Source organism: Oryzias latipes, chromosome 21 (genome assembly GCF_002234675.1).
Source record: "Oryzias latipes chromosome 21, ASM223467v1".
In the NCBI taxonomy this organism is placed as follows: Eukaryota; Metazoa; Chordata; class Actinopteri; order Beloniformes; family Adrianichthyidae; genus Oryzias; species Oryzias latipes.
Genome location: NC_019879.2, coordinates 31,109,446 through 31,124,965, shown reverse-complemented (window position 1 = coordinate 31,124,965; position 15,520 = coordinate 31,109,446). Strand labels below are relative to the sequence as shown.

At 54.4% G+C, this 15,520-nt stretch overlaps 2 protein-coding genes across 10 annotated transcripts; both read right to left on the bottom strand.

Annotated features, from left to right (window-relative positions):
* Positions 1 to 28: 28 nt before the first annotated feature.
* Positions 29 to 9,125, bottom strand: pknox1 (PBX/knotted 1 homeobox 1). 3 transcript variants are annotated; one of them, XM_020702136.2, is made up of 11 exons: positions 8,997 to 9,125; positions 7,841 to 7,952; positions 6,317 to 6,447; positions 5,928 to 6,099; positions 5,506 to 5,706; positions 5,315 to 5,432; positions 5,144 to 5,241; positions 4,005 to 4,133; positions 3,852 to 3,928; positions 1,633 to 1,799; positions 29 to 1,210 (listed from the first exon to the last, which is right to left on the bottom strand). In XM_020702136.2, the coding sequence occupies exons 2-11, from the start codon at positions 7,889 to 7,891 to the stop codon at positions 1,035 to 1,037; spliced, it is 1,320 nt and encodes a 439-aa protein (XP_020557795.1). In that variant the 5' UTR covers positions 7,892 to 7,952; positions 8,997 to 9,125; the 3' UTR covers positions 29 to 1,034. The 3 variants fall into 3 exon arrangements, with proteins under 3 accessions (XP_020557795.1, XP_020557797.1, XP_020557794.1); XM_020702138.1 differs by lacking the exon at positions 8,997 to 9,125 and adding an exon at positions 7,638 to 7,759 and having other exon boundaries at positions 7,841 to 7,955; XM_020702135.2 differs by lacking the exon at positions 7,841 to 7,952 and having other exon boundaries at positions 8,997 to 9,108.
* Positions 9,126 to 10,313: 1,188 nt separating this feature from the next.
* ndufv3 (NADH:ubiquinone oxidoreductase subunit V3) lies at positions 10,314 to 15,115 on the bottom strand. 7 transcript variants are annotated; one of them, XM_020702133.2, is made up of 5 exons: positions 14,763 to 15,115; positions 14,266 to 14,377; positions 12,657 to 13,948; positions 12,551 to 12,599; positions 10,314 to 10,537 (listed from the first exon to the last, which is right to left on the bottom strand). In XM_020702133.2, exons 1-5 carry the CDS (start codon positions 14,796 to 14,798, stop codon positions 10,377 to 10,379), a joined length of 1,650 nt encoding a protein of 549 aa, XP_020557792.1. In that variant the 5' UTR covers positions 14,799 to 15,115; the 3' UTR covers positions 10,314 to 10,376. The 7 variants fall into 7 exon arrangements, with proteins under 7 accessions (XP_020557792.1, XP_020557793.1, XP_020557791.1 ...); XM_020702134.2 differs by having other exon boundaries at positions 12,714 to 13,948; positions 14,763 to 15,113; XM_020702132.2 differs by having other exon boundaries at positions 12,551 to 12,998; positions 13,056 to 13,948; positions 14,763 to 15,112.
* Between the last annotated feature and the right edge of the window lie 405 nt (positions 15,116 to 15,520).

Below are 15,520 nucleotides of genomic sequence, written 5' to 3'. Positions count from 1 at the left end.
ACCTTGCCGTCGTGACAGAGACCCAACAGCAGAGTTAGGCATCGTTTATTCCAAAATAGAAAGCTCTAAGGCAAAACAGACAAAAAGGTGAACATCACTCCATACAAAGCAACACAGATCCAAAGTGGAGAGCAGGCGGCGCCAGAACCACCACTGTCCCCGGACCGGCCCGCTTGGGGCCCACAGATCCAACGCTTCAGCACGAGTCTGCAGGGACGGGATGGTCTCCTGCAGCACAGTCCGTGTCCAGAAATAAAAGCCGGTCCAGCATTGTGGGCGTGTGCTTAGTGTTGTGATTGTGCGTGACGGTGTGGCTGATCGGGAGGCTGCGGCGGCGTCCGCGGCGGCGTCCGCCTCCACAACGTTCCATCAGGAGTTTAGTGTCTCTGCGACCAATTCCACCCACAGACCTTGTGCTTCTTGGCAAAAACTCTTTAGAAAACAGCAGTAAGGCCTTGTTAGCATCGTGCGTTTCAAACCGATTCTGAGAGCGAGAGCGTCGACTCTTTTTAGAAAACTTGAGAGCCCTGGAAAACAGGGCGGAGCTTCCACCAGGTTCACTACGGAAATACAAACCACAGATGAACCGAGCACCCACGTCTGTAGAAAAATAAGCCTCTGACGCGTTTGTGGCTCTGATAGCCCCGCCCACATCTACCAAACACAAGCATGCAGGAAGTGAAGACAAACGGTACACAAACGGGTCCCGGCCCGGCATCCAACGTGGGCTCAGGACCCGACAAGACGAGCAGAACTAAACAATATTGATTAACGGAGCAGACCCATCTGCCTCTGGTGTTTTAACACGTCGCTTCTTCTTCTGGAGCTTAAATATACAGAAAAGTGCACTCGCCTACATGTTCAAACCGGGGGGGGGCAGTTTGTGAAGTCACGCCGCCGGAGCAGGCGCTCGGTCCAGGGTGGAGGGGCGGGACGCCCAGTGGTGGCGCCACCCGCCCTTGTGCTCTGCAGGGACCTGGAGCGCCTGCGTGAGTCCACGCGCTCACGTGTCGGCGTGCCGCGGAGCGCGTCCTCTACTGCAACGAGTCGCTGTTGTCCAGGCCCAGCCCGGCCATGTCGCCGTCATCGTCCTCGCTGTCCCCCGACTCGTCCTCGCTGTGGCCCCCCAGCATCACCTGCTGCACCGCCAGCGTGGCTCCGTCCGACGTCAGGCTCTGCAGACCCTCCATGTTCATGGTCACCATGGTTCCTGCAGGGCACGAGAGGGAACGCTCAGGGGTCACGGCGCTCACAGAGGCCCCCACACGTGCAGACATGGAGCTGTCAAAACTGTCAAAATAAAAGAGGCGCTGCTCTCTGATCCAGGCTAACGCAGCCGTACCAAACCAGCTTTTATTTTCTTAAGAGTCTTTTAGGTTTTATTGTGATAGAGCTCAGGAAAAGCATCTGCACTTGACAGATACGGACTTTTAAAGGTGGAAGAGGAAAGGCAAGAGGGGCGGCAGCTGACGTCACATGATTACTCTCTGGGGGGGGGGGACTATGGGGGGGGGATATCAAACGGTTTCTCTGCCTTCCTGCTTTTATAGCTTCACCTTAGTTAAGCTTAAGGTCATCAATGGATGACCTTAAGCCTAAGAACCCATTCATCTGCATAGAGAGGCAGCGTACCGTCTGGCATGGTGACCTGCTGGTGGGAGCCCCCCCCAGCTGCAATGGAGTCGGGCCAGAAGCGCTGCAGTGGCCGGTTCTGCGGCGTCTTCTTCTTGGATTTTGGCGCCTCTGAGGCGCTGGCGTCCAGCATGGGCTGCAGGATCCGCCTACGAGCGTTGATGAACCTGAAAAGACGAGCAAGGAGGGCAGAGAGTTGACAAGAGTTCCTGCAGCAGCAGCAGCAGAGGTTCCTGCAGCAGCAGCAGCAGCAGAGGTTGCTGCTGCAGCAGCAGCAGAGGTTCCTGCAGCAGCAGCAGCAGCAGAGGTTGCTGCTGCAGCAGCAGCAGAGGTTCCTGCAGCAGCAGCAGCTGAGGTTCCTGCAGCAGCAGCAGCTGAGGTTCCTGCAGCAGCAGCAGCTGAGGTTCCTGCTGCAGCAGCAGCTGAGGTTCCTGCAGCAGCAGAGGTTCCTGCTGCAGCAGCAGCAGAGGTTCCTGCTGCAGCAGCAGCTGAGGTTCCTGCTGCAGCAGCAGCAGAGGTTCCTGCAGCAGCAGCAGCAGAGGTTCCTGCAGCAGCAGCTGAGGTTCCTGCAGCAGCAGCAGAGGTTCCTGCAGCAGCAGCAGCAGCAGAGGTTGCTGCTGCAGCAGCAGCTGAGGTTCCTGCTGCAGCAGCAGCTGAGGTTCCTGCAACAGCAGCAGCAGAGGTTCCTGCAGCAGCAGCTGAGGTTCCTGCAGCAGCAGCAGAGGTTCCTGCAGCAGCAGCAGCAGCAGAGGTTGCTGCTGCAGCAGCAGCTGAGGTTCCTGCTGCAGCAGCAGCTGAGGTTCCTGCAGCAGCAGCAGCTGAGGTTCCTGCAGCAGCAGCAGCTGAGGTTCCTGCTGCAGCAGCAGCAGAGGTTCCTGCTGCAGCAGCAGCTGAGGTTCCTGCTGCAGCAGCAGCAGAGGTTCCTGCTGCAGCAGCAGCTGAGGTTCCTGCTGCAGCAGCAGAGGTTCTTGCAGCAGCAGAGGTTCCTGCTGCAGCAGCAGCTGAGGTTCCTGCTGCAGCAGCAGCTGAGGTTCTTGCAGCAGCAGCAGCATAGGTTCCTGCAGCAGCAGCAGCAGAGGTTCCTGCAGCAGCAGCTGAGGTTCCTGCAGCAGCAGCTGAGGATCCTGCAGCAGCAGCAGAGGTTCCTGCAGCAGCAGCAGCAGCAGAGGTTGCTGCTGCAGCAGCAGCAGCAGAGGTTCCTGCTGCAGCAGCAGCAGAGGTTCCTGCTGCAGCAGCAGCTGAGGTTCCTGCTGCAGCAGCAGCTGAGGTTCCTGCAGCAGCAGCAGCTGAGGTTCCTGCAGCAGCAGCAGCTGAGGTTCCTGCAGCAGCAGCAGCTGAGGTTCCTGCTGCAGCAGCAGCAGAGGTTCCTGCTGCAGCAGCAGCTGAGGTTCCTGCTGCAGCAGCAGCTGAGGTTCCTGCTGCAGCAGCAGCAGAGGTTCCTGCTGCAGCAGCAGCAGAGGTTCTTGCAGCAGCAGAGGTTCCTGCTGCAGCAGCAGCTGAGGTTCCTGCTGCAGCAGCAGCTGAGGTTCCTGCTGCAGCAGCAGCTGAGGTTCCTGCTGCAGCAGCAGCTGAGGTTCCTGCAGCAGCAGCAGCATAGGTTCCTGCAGCAGCAGCAGCAGAGGTTCCTGCAGCAGCAGCTGAGGTTCCTGCAGCAGCAGCTGAGGTTCCTGCAGCAGCAGCAGAGGTTCCTGCAGCAGCAGCAGCAGAGGTTGCTGCTGCAGCAGCAGCAGCTGAGGTTCCTGCTGCAGCAGCAGCTGAGGTTCCTGCTGCAGCAGCAGCAGAGGTTCCTGCTGCAGCAGCAGCTGAGGTTCCTGCTGCAGCAGCAGCTGAGGTTCCTGCTGCAGCAGCAGCAGAGGTTCCTGCTGCAGCAGCAGCAGAGGTTCTTGCAGCAGCAGAGGTTCCTGCTGCAGCAGCAGCTGAGGTTCCTGCTGCAGCAGCAGCAGAGGTTCCTGCTGCAGCAGCAGCTGAGGTTCTTGCAGCAGCAGCAGCATAGGTTCCTGCAGCAGCAGCAGCAGAGGTTCTTGCAGCAGCAGAGGTTCCTGCTGCAGCAGCAGCTGAGGTTCCTGCTGCAGCAGCAGCTGAGGTTCCTGCTGCAGCAGCAGCTGAGGTTCCTGCAGCAGCAGCAGCATAGGTTCCTGCAGCAGCAGCAGCAGAGGTTCCTGCAGCAGCAGCAGCAGAGGTTCCTGCAGCAGCAGCAGCAGCAGAGGCTCCTCACTCACCAGTTGTTGACTTGCAGGAGTGTCAGGTTGGTCTGCGTGGCGATCTGCTTCTTCTCGTCCTCTGTTGGATATGGGTGCTGCAGAGCCAGAAGAAACGGCGTGAAGCTACGATGGCAGACGTTCTGCATCGACCACACCTGCAGACGCACTCACCCCGATGTGCTGGAAGAGCCAGGAGCGCATGACGTTGGTGGCGTGTTTGGGAAGGACGCCGCGTTTATTCTTGGTGGAGTTGTCGTCGTGATTGAACAGGTTCACATCCTGGTGGAACTGCAGCTGAAACTGAGCACAGACGTCCCGTCAAAGGTGAGCTGCAAGAGTCCAGACACACCGGACCCCCTACCTGAAGAACTCCCCGATTCTGAACCGACAGTACCGAGGAGGAGGAGCGACAGGCACGATTACTGGACTTGACCCCGCCCATCTCAACGCAGAGAGGTATAGGGCGGGAACAGGTTTTAGTTCTTTTGGGCCCTCCCAATTCAGAAAAGCCGACCCCTAATGACCCGGAACCACTGATGTCCCCCAGGTATAAAACAGAAATGAAGCAGCAGTCTTTGAAAAACTCTTTAAAACCAAACTGGTTTATTTCTGGATTCAATCAGATTTAGCGCTGTGACGGGTTGGCATAGCGTCCACAGTAAACCCCGCCTTCCCCAAGAACCGATAGGATAGACCCCAGCAACCCCATAAAGTGGGCCTGAAAAATGGAATCTGACAACCTGCCTCCAGTGGTCATTCAAGGAACTGCACTGTTTGGTACTTCCTGTCTTGCGTGGATGTCGTACAGACTGTGGGGGCTTTCTGTTCACCGATACGTTTTCTTGAAATGTTTGATCATAGAAAATCTTTGGAAATAAATCATTGTTGTTCATTAGGTATATAATAAAACACGGGACAGTTAAGCATGTTTATTAACTAATTACAACCTGAACTGAAGCTGCTTCAAATATAGAACATGTATGTTAGTGATGGCATAACACAGGGAGGGGTAGGTGTGTGGGGGGGGTGCTGTTTACACCCACAGATTGGGGAGTTTACCGCTCAAATCGGCGGCTTTTGCTCCGTTTTAATGTAGCAACACTGCAGGCGGACAGACGCCGCGCTGGCATGAGCTCTTTACTGGACGCATTTTTACAAAACTGCGACCAAAGTATCTAAAGTATCGATCTCATCACGCTAGTATCAATACTTTGATGCAGATACTATGGACACTCCGATTGATCGGCCACCTCTACTCATGAGCGCGCTCGCGGACAATGGCCCCTCCTACTGGCACCACACGGACGTACCTGATTGTTCTGGACGCGGATGGTTCCCGGTGAGAGAGTCTGGGTCACCACCTGACCCTGGGGGGTAACCACGGTGACGGGCTGGTACACGGCCCCTCCTGAAACACACACAGGTATGCTCAGCTTCCAGCTGCTGCCTGACGGTTCGGGGGGGGGCGCTCGCGGACCCACCTGCCACCATCTGGTTGGGGTTGACGGCGGTCACGGTGACATTGCCCTGCTGCAGGGTGGAGGCCGGGACCACGATCTGACCCTGGGGACTGATGGCCCCGGACATGGAGCTGGGGGTCTGCACACAGACCGGAACACATGACCTCGGGGTCGCACACGTCTACCTGCAGGAGGAGGGGGCCAGAGCTCACCTGAGTCTTGGTGGGGGAGAAGGCCTGCGCCTGACCCTGCACGGGCGAGTAGGGGCTGCCGGGCTCGCCGCTCAGCAGCGTCTCGCTGTTCATCTTGGTCTTGAGGCAGGCGATGTAGCGGCTGCAGAAGTCCTTGCACAGGTCGCTCACCTTCTCCAGCTCCAGCAGGTGGATCCGGAGCACCTGGATGGCTTTCACCATCTCCACAGAGCAGAAAGAGAGCGGCGTGTCATCAGCATGGATCCGCTGATCATATGGTTAGACCTGAACACGCCGTTCATGCAGGAATGACCACATCCATGTTTGTGTCTGACTTCCTGCCAAGCACCAAACTTCTGATTGGACGCTGAGAAAGCTCCTGAAAAGGATCAGCTGGCTGGTTTTTTTTGTATTGGGGGGGCAGCATTACCAAGGCGACTCACCAAGTTGTCGAGTTCAGGGTCCTCGCTGAAAAAGGGCCGGCCCTCCTTCTCCTGACTGCGGACGAAGTTCTCGATGTCCACGTCGAAGCTGGCGGAGGTGATGCAGTCGGCGCTCAGCGTGGACTGCTCACACTTCTCGAACAGCAGCGCCAGCAGAGGGAACAGAGGATGCCTGGGGAGAGAAGCCCCCCCAAAACCCGCCGCTTCATTCCACGTTCAAACATCCAGAACAGCACAGACACCGATGTTCTTCACTGGATCCACATCTGCACTCCTGTCTGGTAATCTGACCCTCTTCTTTGCTCTGAGGAGGGCGGGGCTAATCAGGAACAGAACCTGCTTTGCATCTGGGGAGGGGGTTTGCTCTAGTGAACACAAACAGGATGTACCGGTAGATCGATGCCTTGTCTGCATCCATGGGGTTCTTCAGCTCCGTGTGGCCCGGGCTCGGCATTTCTGCCAACGGCCCCCCGATGAAGGTGTGCTCCGAGTCGCTGTCGTCCTTTACCCCGCCCTGCATCTGCGGGACGGAGAAACCAGAAGGCGTGAAAAACCAGGCATGTTCTTGTAAGTCAAGGACCTCCATGGTAGAAGCTTTCCTGAGCTCAGAGCAGATGAAGAACACCAACGCTCTGAAAGCTCATTTAACCACAAAGATGGCGCTCCTTTCATTTATTTGTGTCCACAGATAAAATACCAGAACATCTCTGAGAAACTTGCATTTCATGATGTTGCATCAAAAACATTCAGGAGAACAGCAGAGAGCGAGGAAGAGGAGGCGTCTGAGGATGAAGCTCCGCCCCCTCACAGACAGGACCGTCTCCTCTCTGAAGCAGGACTACAGCATCTTCAGTGAAACCTCTGGAGACGATGTCCTCTCTGCTCCTCAGTCTCCCCATCAAGGAGCCTGACGTTCTCCAGCCCGACCCCCCCCCCGAGCTAAAAACTCTGTTCCTGAGCAGTTCCATCTTCTGAAGGACAGATCCACCGTGGCTGTGTCAGAACCCCTAGAAATGCAGTGCAGCACTATGTAGAGCCCTGAATTACAAACGCGGTTCAGACTCCATGATCACTATTCTTCTTTTTTAAACGGCGGATATGATGTCATCGATTTCACAAAGTTAAACTCTAATTGATATGAGCGTTTTCTGACGATTATTTATTATGATATGATTATTTATGAGTCCACTGAGTTCTGAGGATTAAAACATTGATGGTTTATTTATTTAAAGACATTTTTGGGGGCTAAATTTGTTCCGATGCAATGCATTGTGGTCTATGTTCTCAGATCTAGTGAGCATTGATGCTCACTGGTTTTTCACAGAGACTTCTGGGAAATTTCTAGGGCTCTGGATTTTGGGATTGTAGATTCAGACAAACTAGAACATGGAGAACGCGCTGTAGAGTGAGCAGGGGAGGAATTCAGACACACGTGACTTCAGTTCCTAGAGGAGCACTACGAGCCCAAACAGCCTGCTGGGAATCGAACACCGGCGTCCAGCTTGCTCAACGTTTCACTAAATGGCCTCCCTAAAGGAAGAACGGGGGAGGCCGGTATCAAACCACATCAGAACGTCCTGTGTTCTGCAGGCTCAGTCCCAACATTTAGAACCGGGTCACGGTTCTGCTGCTCAGAACATCAGAGGAGCTGTCAGAGAACCGAACTTCTACAGGTGGAGACAGAGCAGTGTGTGTAAGTTCTGGACTGACCAAGCTGTTCTGCTCAGAGGTGGCCAGACTTTAGGGGCGTGTCCTTTGCTGGCTGCTGTATTCTGGGCTAAAACAAGTGGAGGACACACTCAGCCTTCAACATTCAGGAGGGGGGGGACCACCTGGAACATCAGGGTCATGGTTAACTTTGACCTCGTTCAGGTAGAAGCAGCTGCCGGAGGCCTCAGGTGAGCCTCACCCACCTGATGCTCCTCCTTCGGGTACTTGTCAAGGGACACTGACTGGGCCGCCATCACGTTCACTGCAGAACCTGCAGACCGCGGCTCATCCTAGACAGCAGGACCAGGGCCCGACCTGCAACGACAACACGGTCACTGACGTCACCGCTCTGTCAGGAAACACTAGTGTAACCACGCAGCTGACGTTCCAGCTGCCCGGGAATGACGGGCCTTATCCCGGGGGAATGTTTTCACGGGCGCGTGCCCGAGCGCACAGCACTTTATTTGGATATTTGTTTTGGGGGAGCTTGAGTTAGCCGCGGCTTTGCTAGCACAGCTACCGCGGCACGGAGAGGAGGTTAAATCCAACGCACCCCTGAGGCTAACGTCTGCGTGCTTTATGAAAGAAGGGGGTTTAGAGGGGGCTTGATTTCGCCACCGCCATGGGATGTAAAGGAACGGGCACGCTCGTTAGCCCGACCTCCCGACTAAAGCTAGCCTACAGAACATCGGAACGAACATGAAGAGAAACGGGAGTGTTTTTCATGCTGTAAAAACACGCGCCGTCATGTGTGGAGAGGCGGGAACCTCAAAGCAAACATCACATTCAAGATTAAAAAACATGCTAACTGTGCTAGCCAGGTTATAAAAAAAAAAGCCCGCTGCGGAGTGATACAAAGGGAGCCGTCTGACGCGGAGCTGCGGCCTCTGCCATTAGCCAAACACTTTTAGTGGTTGTTCGTTTTTTTCCAAATTTTTAATTGTGTTAAGCGTTGGGACTGGGACAACACAAAGCACTGGCCGCGCACCGCGTAGCCAGGTTGATCTTGAAATCCTCCCCCGTGAGTCGATCAATCATGCGGGGACAGCTGCGTCCCCTCCCTCCCTCCCTCCGCGCTAACGTTGCATGTGTCGGGCCTCGCTCGTGGCTCTCGCCCTCTCCTTCTTCACCATCCTCCTCTGCCTGCAAACGCAGACATATTTCAACCCCCCCTCTCCCTTCTATTTTTTTATTTATTTGAATTCCTCCCGCAGCTCTAACACTGGGGTTTTGCTTCCCAGGACGCCTTCCGCCGCCTTGACTAGGTCCGCGCTCCTCGCCCTGGGGCATTTTTACGTGCGGCCCAGATTGTTTGATTGATAGGGAACGGAAAAAGAGGGATTTTGAGTGACAGCTTACCTGAGTGCCAATCTTCGTCACACTGACAAGCGGCTGCAGCAATCGGGACCCGCAGTTGTCGCGTTGCGTCATCGCGCAGGGGCACGCAGCAGCGCTCGGCTCATGTTTATGGATGAGGAGGGCGGAGCTCTGACGTCAGCATGCCTCCGAGTCCCTGAGGCCTGATTTAGAGGCTGTTTGTTACGCCGCGCGCGTGCGCAGGGGTGTGTCCAAAGAGGGGAGCAGGGGTGCCTCGGCCCCCCCGTGGAATTTTATTGGCCGACTCAGCTCCCGCCCTTCTCGACATCAGCTCTGATTGGTCGATGGTCCAGTCCATCAGCCGACACGGACTCAGTGAGAAAAACGGACCCTGGGCGAGTCTGAAGTTTGTGGCACAGCAGTCAGGATGAAATGGAACAAAAACAGCTTTAACCAACGATAAACTGTTAACTATTGACTTTTTGTGTTAACCCAAAACTTCGCCTGACTAAGTGACTGCTATTTATTAGCTAAACTCAAATTTCTGATTCTAGATTTCTAATTGCACCCACAGAAAAACAGATTCCTTGCAAGGCTCCTAATGGTATATATTAGGGGGTTCATTCATCTTCTTAACTGTTTTTCGTTCCTCTTGGGGTCACAGGGTGCTGGAGCCTATCCTGGCCACTGGTGGGTGAAGGCAGGGGGCATCCTGGACAGGGTCGCCAGTCTGTCGCAGGGCCACATGCACACACCCATGCACACTCACACCTAGGCACAATTTAGAGGAACCAATGAACCTATGAAGCATATTTTGGGAGGGGGGGGGGGGCAGAGTCCCCGGAGAAAATCCAGGCATGTATGGGTAGAACATGCAAACTCCACACAGAAAGGCCCCCCATTGGTGTTTTCAACCAGGGGCCTACCTGCTGTGAGGCAAGAGCGCTAACCACTGCACCACCATCCTATAATAGTGGTGTAATAATGAGTTCCTTTTGTGTTTTTCTACATTATTAGGTGCATGACAAGTCAAACTGCTGTGAAAGTATTTGAAATGGTTAAAAAGCTGAAAAACCTTTGAAACCTATGAACTTTAATTAAAACACGGTGCATGTTTTAATCTTTTTTCCCTTAGTTTCTCCTCTTTGTTGCCCTTTTGGACTCTTTGATATTTGTGTTATTACTTCTACATGTTGTGCATCTATTGTTCCAATGTTGTAAAAACCTAACTTTGCTTCTTTGTAATTGTTCCCCGTCGTCTTCAGGAGCTTCCTGCCTGTAAGCATCAGTTCTAATGTTCTCTCCCGTCTGAAGTGAAGACATCCTGAACCCAAAAAGACCAGCAGCAGAACACGGGGGGTGTGGAGCAGAAAGACATTTTTAATGACGCCACCATGGGACCACTGAGGGGGGGGTCCTCTGCTAGTGTCTGGGCGAGGGTCTGCCAGAGGAGGGCTGGGGGAGGCGATATTTGGCCATCTCCAGGTCCAGGTCAGCAAACGTGTAGGGGTTGTAGGAGTGGTGCTGGTAGTTCTTGTAGGTGCTGTTATCCAAAGGTTCCTCCGGTTCTGGAGCTGCAGCTTCTGCACACAAACACACATGACGGGGGGAGGAGGGGGGGTCAAGCATGTAAAGACTGCATCTCCACGCTTAATGATTCTTTGCAGAAAGATCCCTCAAGCTACACCGCGGCTCTGAAGGAGACCTGAAACTACGTTCCTACTCTACAGCTGAACGTCTTGGATCCGTAGACGGGACCAGAACCTCCTCTGTGGCGACCGCTGCAGAGCTTTGGACATAAAGGATGGACAGAATCCAGTAAGGCTGTGTTCAGACTGGACTCATCTGGTCCCCAAAGTGAACCAGAGTTCGTTTCCCCCGATAATCCAATTTCAGTCCGAATACACCCAAGTGGACCCTGGTCCGGGACCAGAACCCGCTTTCTGACCCATCTTTGGAGGTGCTCTTGGTTCGTTTCCAACCAATCGGAGTGAGCTTCGGTTCTCTGAGATTCCTCAGTCTGACTACAATCCACCCTTGGAGCGGAACAACTGGACCGAAACGGCGGCCGTAGCGACGTGAACAGAGTAGGAATGTGGGAACAGACGAGCCGTGGACAAATGTGAAACAACGATTGTCGTGTTATACCACGGTCTGGGTGAGTTCTAGATTCTGATTGGCTGCTGGGTGTGCATTAAATAATGATAATCCACATCTAAAAAAGTAGTTCTGGTCACATAGCTTAAATGTTCTGTATCACCGCGCTGGCTCCCTTAAAACAACCTTTATCTTCATCATCTGGACAAAAACAGGCGGTTAGAGGAGAACTTTCTGATCTGATGCTTTACGTAACCATGGGGACCATCAGCATAGATGTCGCTTTGCCGCTGCAGTCGAGGATGCTGTGCTGCTGTGACGCCATCCTAAAAGCTGCCTTGTAGTTCCTTAACAGAATTCTCTAAAACAATACCATAACACCACAAGGAGGAGACACAACTCATTCAAATGTGGTCTGACGAATTCAGGCTCACCAAAACAACTCTTACCATAACACACAACGTGACACACAACGTGACACACAATGTGACTCACATCACTTCTCTCTTTTTTCCCCCGACAATCTATGTCATAAACATGTATCAGCGTACCTTCATACCATCGTCGCTTGATGCTAAATACAGACCAAACCCAAGGTTCAAAGGATTTTTCCAGTCTGAATACACCCTCAGTCTAAATGGAGGGGGGAGGGGGGGGTCCTCACACGAATGTATTTTCCGCAGCTGCCACAGAGCGTGGATGTACGAACCTGATAGTGTTCCTCAGTTATCAACAGCAAAAAACCATAAAATGACTGTTTCATTATTTTCTGTCAGATTGAAGATCGTTGTGTCGATAACCGATGGTGATCGGTCCAGATCCAGAATGTTCAGCTCATGTTCTGTGAGTTCTGATGGGAAATAAGAAACCCAGATCCCCAAATCCTTCAGAAGGGAACCAAAGTCCTCCATCCAAGTTACCGAGAAATTCAGAAAGAGGGTGGGGGTGGGGGAGGAGAAGAAGGTGGAGGTGGAAGAAGAGAAGAAGGTGGAGGTGGGGGAAGAGAAGAGGGTGGAGGTGTGGGAAGTACTGGATTCAGGCTTCCGCTGCACACATGGGTTTGTTTGCACACATCCACGTACTGAAGCCCATGAAACCAACCAGCTTCAATGCGGAAGTCAAAGGTTAATGACGTCCGTTGGACAGCATTGAAGTCAGATTTCTGTCACCTGAGAGGGGGACACTGACTAAAGAACGATGACATCATGCAGGGGCGGGGTCATAGATTTGTACTGACATTTGTCTTCAGATGTGAAGGAGGTCATAAGTGACCTCTGACCTTCTGAAGTGCTGTCCACCAGCAGCCGTCACAGACATGTCATCCAACCCACTAACCGGCCTACCTTCTCAGGTGACATGCGTCATGGCAGAGGAACGGTTTCGTGTTACAAGAACAGAGGACAGAGAGGTGGCGGGCAGCAGACCTCAGGGTTGTTAGTAAGTTCAGCTGCAGAGACCAGAGGAATGACAGGAGGAGGGGTGGGTGGTGTGGTGTGTACCCTCAAGCTGAAGCTGTCCTGCTCCTTCCAGGACTTGGCCAGGGTCCACCAGTTCCTCCAGGGCCCCTGCAGGGCTGGACGCCTTCATCTGAGCCTCAGGGTCCACCAGTTCCTCTGGGGCCCCTGGAGGGCTGGACGCCTTCATCTGAGCCTCAGGGTCCACCAGTTCCTCCAGGGCCCCTGCAGGGCTGGACGCCTTGCTCTGAGCCTCAGGGTCCACCAGTTCCTCCAGGGCCCCTGCAGGGCTGGACGCCTTCATCTGAGCCTCAGGGTCCACCAGTTCCTCCGGGGCCCCTGCAGGGTTGGACGCCTTGCTCTGAGCCTCAGGGTCCACCAGTTCCTCCGGGGCCCCTGCAGGGTTGGACGCCTTGCTCTGAGCCTCAGGGTCCACCAGTTCCTCTGGGGCCCCTGCAGGGCTGGACGCCTTCATCTGAGCCTCAGGGTCCACCAGTTCCTCTGGGGCCCCTGCAGGGCTGGACGCCTTCATCTGAGCCTCAGGGTCCACCAGTTCCTCCGGGGCCCCTGCAGGGCTGGACTTCTCGCTTTGAGATTCAGGAGCTTTGGCATAGGGGTTCTGTGGTTCTGCAGATTCTTCAACAGCTTCTGCTCCACCCAAACGTTTAACGGAGGCTTCTGAGACGTCTACAGCAGTTTCCTCAGCAGGGGGCTCTGCAGGGGCTGCAGTCTGGGTTTCATCTTCAGCTGTGACCTGGACCGGTGATGGAGATGGAGCGTCGCTGGTCGCTGCACGGACTGCAGGAGCGTCTTCTTCTGCGGCCTCTGCAGAAACCTTCTCAACCTCCTCAGATGGAGTTTGTGGACTGCTAGGCTTCGGTGGCTCCAGTTTCTCCCCAGAACTTTCACGGAGAGTTTCTTCCACAGGTGGAGCTCCATGTGAGGATGCTGGCCCCTTCTGAACTTCAGCCTGATGTCCTGTGTGCTCTGGAAAATGCTCTTCTTTCTCCGCTGAAGACCGCTGCAGCTCTGGAGATGAGGCTGGACCAGCAGACGCGCTCTTCTCATCTTCAGAGTCTGAATCCGAATCGGACTCGCTGTCTGACGAGGAGGACGTCTCATCTGCTGCGGGGTCGCTTGTTTCTGGACTGGGAGCGCCCTCTGTGGCGGCAGCTGGGACTGCAGCCGTGTCCGCCTCTCCTCCACCCGCCTCCTCAGCAGGAGGCGATGCTCGGTCAGGGGTGAGCTGAGCCGAATGGGAGGAGGAGATCGCTGACTCAACCTCAGATGGAGCACCGGATGGAAAGGAGGAGGAGGTGCTTGCCGACTCAGCTTCTCCCACACTGTTGGTGAGGAGAACTGCAGGCTGCCGAGTCCTGACGGGAAAGCCGACAGCGCTCTTGTAGGCCAGCAGGGCGTCCCTGAGGTCTGGAGCCTCTGCTGCTGAGGAGAACGTAGACGCACACAGGCAGGTTACAGGAACACGCAGAACCACAGCTTTCTGCACACCAAACCCAGAAACAGCTCCACAAAGCCACAGAGGAGGAGCAGCTGCACCCACTCCTGATCTCCTCCATGCTAGACGCTCCTGGATATGAATTCAGAGAGTGTTCAGCAGGAAAGTCATTCAGCCTCTGAGAGAAGGAACGTCTGCAGCAAACCACACCCACTCATTCTGCACAGAGCAGGACCCTCACACCTGCACAGGTGTCTTTCTACACGCACAGAACCTGCAGAGGCAGCCAGAGGCAGAGCCTTACTTTTCTCAGCGGCTTTCTTCTTCCGGCCGGGTTTTGTTGAGTCTTCGGTTTTGGTGCAGAAGCTCACAGCAGAGCGGCTCCTCAGCAGACCCCAGCGGTCCGCCTGGAGGCCCTGCAGAGGAGCACAGAACATCAGAACCGAACTCACGAATCATCTGCTTCAGCCCTCCAGCACAGCAGAGGATTCCAGGTTTCTGGACCTGACAGAACTAAACCAAGAGTTCTGCAGTCTCTCCATTAAACTGAAGTTCTCCTAAGTTCTGCAGAAGACCCGGAACCCCGCGGGTCCACCTCTGCGTGTCTGAAGGAGGTGAGGAGGGGAAGCGTTTGGACTCAAAGTTCCTCTGTGGGTCTCGGTGTCAGAACTTCAAATGTATCGTTTCATCTGAACATGAACGTCATCAACAGAGAGGAAACGCCAGTTTTCCCGCCAACAACATGTCTCATTCGGTTCACTTCAGATGACACGACTCGGTTCTGTTCGGGTCGATTCTTACCTTGAAGGAGCTCAGACGTAATAAACGGGCCGCCATCTTTAGGTACGACTCCTATGTGTGTCCGGGTGGAAACTCGGCACAGACGGACAGAAAGGTTCCTGCTTCTCTCCGTGTCCGACAGCGGCCTCGTGTGGCGGGAAAACGCATCTGGATCAAATCCGAACCCACTAAAAATCTGCTTAGAAACCCTGAAACGTACGGGGTCGAACCGGAAAAAGAGGATTCCGTTTTTCTGGGGTCCACCTGTCTTTGATCTTCATGAACAGGTGAAATGTTTTCTTGGTGAGACAGGAATTCCAGGTGGAGGTGAGACTGCACCAAGAATCAGCTTTGCACTCCTTTTGTCACCATGGTGACGGGCAGCCGCACTGATGAGGTTAGACAGGAATCTCTGTGGATCGTGATGTTTGCAGATGACACTGTGGTCTGCAGCGACCAGGTGGAGGAACATCTAGAGAGGTGGAGGTTTGGAGCAGAATGAAGATCAGCTGGAATCAGACAGAGTCTCTGTGTGTGAATGAGAAGAACTCCAGAGGAGCGGTGAGGTCAAGGGAGCAGAGGTGGAGAAGGTGGAGAGTCCAGAAGAACACACAGGTAAAGAGGTTGGAACAGGTGGAGGAAGGTTTCAGGTGTGACAAAGGATAAGGTGTAGCAGACGTGGTGAGAGCAGCCATGTTGTTGGTTCAGAGACTCTGAAGCAGAGCTGAAGGCAGCAGAGAGGAAGATGCTGAGCTTCTCTGTGGGACCAGGATGGATCA